This window comes from Anarhichas minor, unplaced genomic scaffold (assembly GCF_050575085.1).
Source record: "Anarhichas minor isolate MPS153535 unplaced genomic scaffold, ASM5057508v1 ptg000182l, whole genome shotgun sequence".
Taxonomy (NCBI): Eukaryota; Metazoa; Chordata; class Actinopteri; order Perciformes; family Anarhichadidae; genus Anarhichas; species Anarhichas minor.
In genome coordinates, this window is record NW_027466628.1 from 31119 (window position 1) to 40000 (window position 8882).

Sequence of the window (8882 nt, forward strand, 5' to 3'; positions counted from 1 at the left end):
TTGGGTTATGACACTGGAATAAATAAACAGATGTTCAACACGTAAAGGACAGCTGCACCAGATGTGGAGCTGTAAGCGATGCACGTGGAAAGCATATTTCTCTTCTTCCGAATACAATAAATACAAACCAAAAAGTTGTTGAGCAAAATGCACATGAGACGTGATGGTAGGTTCACTTACAAGCAGCTTAAAAAGGACAAACGGCAATAAATAATATATATAGATTTTTTTTTTGACTGCATGAATCCTGACAAAAAAAGAAAAAAAAGAGGATTTTTTGAAGTTATTAATCAGAGCAGTGATGAAAATATACAACATGAGATTTAATTTTTAAACATATTCTTTCTTTTGGTAAACTGCTTTCAAGCCAAGACAATAAAAAAAGCAAGATTTATGAATGCGCCCCCCCCCCCCCCCCTTTAAGATATTTTACAAGTAAAAACACTGAAATTAAATAATTAAAAAGATACAGTCAAGTAACGAAGTAGCTTGAAAAGACTGATATCATAACGACTCTTTTTTCTTCTCCTTTTAACTGCAACGTCACCCCCCCCACCCCATTAAACCCAGTTGTGCTGTACCTCAAACCCACTGGTCTCCACATTCAGACAGAGAGGGCTGTGCTGCATCACTTCATGCAAAAATATCACACGGGTTTATTGTAGCACTGCTCTCGTCTCACAGGTATTTATATTACAGACACGTACCGTAAAAGTAAAAGCAGGATAATAAAAATAAAAAACATTGTGTGTGAGTGGGTCAGTTTGAGTCAGTATAAAGTTGGTGCGAAGGCATCGCAGGGCCTCTTAAATCTGCCAGGTCTCTGCGGTTAATTTGACCAAAACAAAACAACTGGAATCGTGATTCAAACGTTTAGGAAATGATCATAATCATCATAATAATGAGATACATTTCTTTTATCGGCTACATTTGTTGGTTGTGTTTTTGTGTTTCTGAAGTGACAATCATTGAAGCACACACTTCTCCTCTTTCTTGGCCATCTTTCCTTTGTTCTGCTCCAGCGTCCTCTCCAGGTGCTCGTCCTCCTCCTCGGCCCTGAGGAGGGCAAAGGTGAAGAGGTCAGATGTGGTCGGATGGGGGAGAAAGCGGGGAGAAGGAGGAGGTGCACACGCACACACACACACACACACACACACACACACACACACACACAGGTAACACAGTCGGTGCCACTGTACCTGGCACCCTGTTGGCCAATCTGGAAGAGATCCCGCCTTAATGCAGGTGTGCCTCTGCCGCACGAACGCAACTACTGTTTAACTACGGTTTCTGGGGAACCTTCTGGAAATGTAAAGATAGGCAGCAGACGCTGTCTCGCTCCACTCCCCACAGGGGGTTCGTTGGATGTTAGAGTCGTACCGTGTCGGAGGATTGTGGGTAACTTACTGTTTCTCCTGGGCGTCCAGGTCTCTGACCAGCGCGTCCCGTTTGTTGACCAGTATGACCAGCTCATCCAGCAGCAGCTGCTCTCGTCTCTTCTGGGCCTCCGTCTTCTGCCAGTCTGCAACGACACCACGAGAGACACAGTAAACACTTTGTCACATGGATGAAGAGGTGAATTTGTTTGGAACTCGTGACCGATGAGTTCAAGATGAACGTAAAAGAACATTTCTACGAATCGTCACCTCGGGTCCTCCAGGAATAGAAACGTTCCTCCTGAGCTCCTCTACTCAAACAGTGTTTTTCTGGACGTGGCTTCACTTTGAAGGACTACAGAGCTTCAACGCTGACGATCTGCTTGGACACTTTGGTTATTAACCTGCTGGACTGTGGAGACCAGACCAGTTCCACGTGTGGACGAGTGTGTGATACCACGTGTAAACACACACCGGCAGGTTGTGTGTGTGTGTGTGTGTGTGTGTGTGTGTGTGTGTGTGCGCACAGTGAGGATGTGTTGACTCGAGCAAACACACTTTAAGGATATTGTTGTTTGCTTTGAGGAGTCTCGTTCTCATGGGAAAATGCTGCTCGTATTAGAGTCCTCCATCATCATTTAAAAAGCAGATGAATTAGGTTTCTGTTTAAAAATAATTTCTTTCTATTCATTTGTATTTTAGCCCAGTGAGTTTGAAAAGTTTTTGGGTCCATTTCTGAGGTTTAAGTTCAGTAAAAATCATCTTAAGATTGAAACTTTGTTTGTTTTTCATTTAGTTTAAGATTTAAACTCTTCATCTCTCACGGAAACATCTAAATAAATACAAACATCGAAAAGCCAAACAGCTAAACAAACAAACAAACAAACAAACAGGTGAGCCCCCCCGAGTCCCGTCTCCCTCAGTTCTCCGGGGTCTTTGCAGGAAGAGGCCCCACAGGGCCCCACAGGGTCCAGGTGGGACCCCGAACCAAATCCCCTCAGCCTCTCCCTGGAGGGGAGCGCTTCACTCCCCCTGGGGCTCAAATATCCGCCTGGCGCCCTTGGCTCCACATTCACCGAAACACCAGGGCGGCACTCCCCCCTTCCTCACCGCCAAACACCCCCCCCCCCACACACACACACACACACATCACAACTACATCACAATTAGTCAGTTTGTTTACCTCCTTTCTGTTCACATTAAACAACAACACAGCATCTACTTAGCAAGAAAAACAAGACTTCCACATGAATTAGCGGCGGCACAAAAGAAACGTAGCGTAGCATCATTTTAAGTGTGAAACTGGAGCTACTCCTCAGCTCAGTGTGAGAATCGTTTATTATAATAATAAAAACACACACTTCATCCGAGAGGATTCAAACACAGCGGAGACAACTTATGAGAGCAACTTCTCCCCTCTATCAATATTTAACCGCCGATTGATTCGACAATAAAAGGAATGTTGTAAAATGTCACTCCCAAAATAAGTGTGGCTTTATTCAAAATAAATACCCCCCCTCCTCATTGAGTAAAATTGCAGCAGTGTGTGTGTGTGTGTGTCACGCTGGGCCCAGTGTGTTTGTCCTGAAAGGTCTGCTCTCTCTTCATTGGGCCCCGCTCGGCCCTTTGAAGTCGACCACAGAGCGAAATGAACACAGACCCAATATTTGGCTCTCTAGGTTCCTCTCTTCCTTTCCTCCCTCCTTTTTTTCCCCTTCTTCTCAGGGAAGCAAATTGACTCTCCTAATAAGCCTGAATATCTAAAGAGTGCTTTTGTTTCTCTTTTAAAGGTTAGTTTAAGGTGTGATGAGTCATCATCGTTAGACGATTGTGAGATAGGAATGTGAATCCATATCCGCCATAACTCCACTCTTTCCCACAATCCTCTCTTTCTCCACAAGGCCGGCCCACAAGTAAAAAAACAGAGGTATGTTAAAACAAAACCTTTCTTCTTGATCCTGCCCTCCTTCTCCTTCAGAGCACATCTCAGCCAAAAAGCCAAAGTCCTGCTGGAGGGGTGAGGGTTACGGGGGAGAGAGCTAAGCACACTGCTGTCAATCACACATCGCAGAGTCCCGCCCCCCTCATTAGGAAGGTAAACAATAAAGAGAGCCGATGAGAGACGTGACCAGGCAACACCAGAGCAGGGCAGGCTGGGTAACCAGACACCCGGGAACAAACAAAACAGCCTGCAGCCACTCAGAGACCCTCCCTCCACCTAAGCCCCGCCTCCCCCATCAGAGAGAGAGAGAGAGAGCGAGCGAGCGAGAGAGACAGAGAGAGGACTCACATGGTGGGTGCGTATTCAGATAACCCTCGCCGTGCACGCCAACGGTAACCATGTGAGTCTGCACAAGGCACACAAGAATGCGCCGGTTCAAATCCCCATGAACACCCTGCCCCCCCCCAAACCTCCTCCACCCGGTTTCTCCAACGCTAAATTTATTCAAGAGAGCAAACTGGTCCAAAGCCCCTCTCTCTCTCCCCCCCCTCTCTCTCTCTATCACACACACACACACACACAAAGTACGACGACGTGACATCAGAGGATTTGACTTTCATAAAAACGTTCTCCGGACGTTTAGGACTGAAAACGTCTCTTTTCTCTCTCGCCCTCTCCGCCTCTTGTTCTTTGGGGGAAAAGGCCTCAAAAAGCTGGTTTTGGCCGACATCCAAGTGGAGTCAAGAGACAGAAAGTGTCACCAGAGGAGAAGAGACTCAAAACTCAACAGCAACCAGGAGATTTGATTCTCTGTGACGTCACGTAAAAACTATTTCCTCTGGATCTGATCTAATTGAGACTGATTATATATTTTTTTATCGAATTTTTCCGACTTACAAGTATCGTCTGTGCATCTAAACCCTGATCATCTTCCTCCTCTGAGCTCCTTTAGTGCCCAAAAACTATTAAAACGCATCAATGTTCCTTCATTTTGAGTTAATTCCACTTTCACCGTCCTGCTGCTGTAAATACTCACAGAGCACCACATGTGCACCACAGAGGTCCGATGCTTTAGGAAATATCTTGAGACACGACTTTAAAGATTTACGTCTTCAGAAGCCAAAGAGACCGAAAGACTATTTTCATGGAATTAGTTGACAATAAGAAATATACAGAATGTCATCGACTTTACCGTCTAACCCCAGGACACTGAAGTTTAAAAGTCAACAACTTCAAATATTTCATAATGCAGCAAACAAATAGTTTCATTGTCCATTAATCTGTTTTCTCGATAAATCGATTAGTTGTTGGTCTATAAAATGAGACGATATTCAGTTTACTGTCACAGAGGAAAGAAACCACAAATATTCACAGTTAAGAAGCTGAAACCAGAGTTATGACCTTTGTTCCTAAAGGAATTACACAAACTGATTATCAAAAACAGCGGTTGATTCATTTTATAGTGGCTGCAGCTATAATCTTTAATGAGACACAAGTTAGTTCATGAGACACTTAAAGAACTGTATCTTCTCTCTTTGTGTCCCCTGAATGAAGCAGCACAAACACTGCTAAATAAATTATAAAATTTTCCTAAATTTCCCCCCAAAAAACTCCAACAACTCGTGGAACGAAGCTTCTTGTTATCAGCGGTTCCAGTCAACTAGCAACCCTGAAAGAGTTGGCGACATCATCAAAAGTCGCCCATGTGATAGGATTCCACAGTGCACCTAATCAATCAGGGTCTGTAGCGCGCCGCCCCGATGTGTTACAAAGCCCAAATAGATTTACAAATGGGAAGTGTGTGTGTGTGTGTGTGTGTCGGGGGTGTGGAGAGGGATAAGCTCCTGCATAGGATTACATATTGATTTTAAACATATAAAAAAGCTTATCATATCAAACCGTAACAGGGAAAACTCTGGGACCCGGCTATGCATAAATCCCTTTTAGATGGCGAGAGGGCGTCCACTTTAAAACACAAACACACGCGCACACACACAAACACACACACACAAACAGGCACTCGAAGGCAGTCAAGACACAGCTTTGCGTGCACACATAGGTGTGAATCGGTGAGCAGATAAAGAGGGCATAGTGGATCAATTTTGTGGCGGTGGAGATGAGAGTGTGGCATACAGATGGCATTTTTCCTGCCTGGCATCTCACCAAGGAGGTACAAGGGAGGCGGGTTATCACCGAGCTCGTAAACGACATCAACGCCCGGACCCCCCCCCCCCCCCCCCCAATAACTGATTTATTCTGCAACAGCTGTGAAATCAAACTCAGAAAACCTTTTTTTTTTTTCTTTCACAATGTTTGAGAAACATCTTCTCTTTGTTTAATCCGGACTGTGAAGCTCAGAAGCTTTAATGATGTCGGCCACTAAGAGTCGTGACCGTTCTGTATTTATATTAATGGGGTTTTTGCAGGCGGCAACATCTGCAGAGTGAAGTCAATGTTCATGTGTTAAAGCTGCATTCTCTCAACTGACCATCAGGGGGCGACCCCCCCCCCCCCCCCCCCCCCCTAGTTTCAAGTCTTCTTCAATACAGCATGATGTTCATTTAGTACATTATGGTCCATTTAGAGTCAAACAGACCATAATGCAGGGGATGCTTTAGGGCGGGGCTACACAGTGATTGACAGGTCTCTAACAGACGGCGTCTCTACGTCACTCCTCCTCAGTCCAGATATGGTCACTTCCTGTTCACTGGCTGCAAAAAAACAACATGGCGACGGCAAAATCGCTGAACTCGAGGCTTCATAACATCAGTCCACAATTCGATGTGTGACGTCACGATGACTACGTCCACTTCTTATACAGTCTGTGGGTTTTTAACTATTTCTGCATCTGCCTCTAAACCTCTATATCAGTTAAAGTCTCCATTGGAGTTGAAGCTGATTGTTGAGATCAGCAAAAGTAACTTTATAAGAATATTCTTTCCATTTAAATAATCATGAAATGTTAAACTCTCTGTGACTTCTATAGGTGATTGAAATAAGATCTTCTAAGTCATAAGAAAAGATACAAAACCTTTGAAGAATATCGTCTTCAGAGTTGATTTCAGAGGAATCCTCTCCTCCTGACTCCCTCTTTCCACCTCAAAGCACTTCCTCCCTCTCATGTGTCTGAGTGTCACGCAGCTCAAGTCAGCAATAAGAATGCAGAATGAAACGTCATGAGTCAAACTTTTTCTTCTTCTCTGTTGTTCTGGTCGGCAGCGTCAAACAGAGACCGGACCGAGCAGCTAAACCCAGCAGGCAGTAAACTTAATGTCTGCTGCTTTTAACTCTCATCACAATCTAAACTATCATGTTTATATACTATATTATTATACCGACTATTCTGTATGTCTGTGTTTACTCAATGCAACTGGACAGCTGACATCTTTTTATGCTAATATGCTCAGACAGAAGCTGTTAGCATTGTTAGCCAGTTAGCCGTAGCGCACATCGACCTGGAGTCTCCATCTCCTCTGATGGAGACTGAGAGGAGAGAGTCCGTTACAGGTGTATCTTTTTCTCAGCAGGTGTGTGTGTGTGTGTGTGTGTTAGTGTAGGTGTATCTTAGTGATGTGTGTGTGTGTGTGTTTTCTGACTCGCAGTGCATCTCTCTCTCTGTGTGTCATCGACTGGCCAACCAAATCAACAATTACTCGCACGCCGACCATCGCTCAATGGACCTGACCAAGCACCAAATAAGAGCTGGGGAGATGGGCGGCGAACACACACACACAAAAAGACAGACACACAGGTGGACACACAAACACACCTGAGAGATGTAAACACACAGATGCGGACAAACAGATCGTCTCTCTCTCTCTTACACACACACACACACACACACACACACACACACACACACACACACACACACACACACACACACACACACACACACACACACACACACACACACACACACACACACACACACACACACACACACACACACACACACACACACACACACACACACACACACACACACTCTTCCCAGCAGCTCAGAACTATCTGAGAGGTAGACCTGTGAATGTTAAGTGTCTCCCTTTAGGGGAGAAGAGAAGGCCGGCTGATAAGTTAGTCAGCAGCAAATCCAACAAGTCCTCATGAAGGCAGAGCGGAGCGAGGTGACACGACACACACCACATCTCTGCTCTCACACCTCCACACACTATATAAAAAAACATTGCACTTGCAGAAGCACCAAGAAACATACAGACACACACACACAATGACAAAAAAAAGACTTGCACACACACATTAGCTCAGGACAATAAACAAACAACACGCACACAAACATAGTGAAACTGACTGCGCCACACACACACACACACACACACACACACACACACACACACACACACACACACACACACACACACACACACACACACACACACACACACACACACACACACACACACACACACACACACACGTGAAGTGAAAACTGAAATCCTCCCATTTGACTGGAGCTGTGGACACGCTGCAGCTCAATAAATATAAATAAATAAAACGTGTGAAGACAGAAGAAATCAACCTGAACGCAGGCAGAGTGGCTCCATCTGCACCCCCCTCCTCCCAACCTACCCCCCCTCCTTCTCCTCCCAACCTCTCCCCCACCACCACCTCCTCTCTTGCTAATTACAATTGATTTATTATGGACCAGGTAGCTTATCAGGTGCCTGGTGAAATTACAATGGGTGTCCGAAGGCTGTGAGGAGAAAGAGGGGGGTGTGGGGGTGGTGGTGTGGGGGTGGTCAATGTCGAATGACAAAATCAATTAGCATTGATTGGCAAAAGGTTCATTTTGCCAAAGAGGACGCAGTCGAAGGGGATTAAACTTCCCTGGCCCCCTGACAACTTTGATACGACACAATGACTGCTTCTCTGGCTGCGGTATAGTTAACAAGCTTTCAATAAAATATCCCCCCCCCCTTCTCTCTTTTTTAATTCTCAATGTGGCTGGATTTCAAATCAGGCATCTGCTCGTCGGGGTCTAGCTTGGAAACAGATAGCATTGATCAAGTATCAGGGAGCGAAAATCCCCTCGCAAGCTCGCATCTTAATCCTCATCAAGAAGCCGACGCAAGAATTCAAATCATCCGGCTTCAGGCTCCGGATGAAGGCCGGGCCATCGGAGAACAGGTGGAGGGAGAAGGATCACCTGACGGTAGCGTTACCGTCTCGTTAATGAACCAGGAAATGGAAAAATAAACCATTTTGTCATGTTCTGAAAAGTGACAGGTTGTTTATTTTGCATCACAGTCGATCATTTTAAATCAGTAGCGATTCTTTGTTAATTTAAGTGAATTATTTGGTTGTAAAAATGCATCTTAGGACACAAATATAAGAGTTTGAACGCTGCAAGCAACATTTTTTTGACACTTCCTCAACTGCCCGACACCTCCAGAGTGATCGTGTGTGTGTGTGTGTGTGTGCGCGTCTTACCCTCGATGGCCAGCATGGCTCTCAGCTCTCTGTTCAGCAGTTCGAAGCGTCTCTCCAGATCGTGCTCTTTCTCCCTGTGGCAAGTTAGAGAGAGAGAGAGAGAGAGAGAGAGA

General features: G+C 45.1%; 1 protein-coding gene across 1 annotated transcript in view; it reads right to left on the reverse strand.

The window, feature by feature from the left end:
- Window positions 1-632: 632 nt before the first annotated feature.
- Window positions 633-8882, reverse strand: part of LOC142944070 (EH domain-binding protein 1-like) — a 13650-nt gene continuing 5400 nt past the window's right edge. The window contains exons 4-6 of the mRNA XM_076085586.1: window positions 8770-8843; window positions 1408-1522; window positions 633-1056 (exon numbers count right to left, since the gene is read on the reverse strand). Coding sequence (XP_075941701.1) covers window positions 966-1056; window positions 1408-1522; window positions 8770-8843 — 280 coding nt within the window. The 3' untranslated portion in view covers window positions 633-965. The remainder of the gene's footprint in view (window positions 1057-1407; window positions 1523-8769; window positions 8844-8882) is intronic.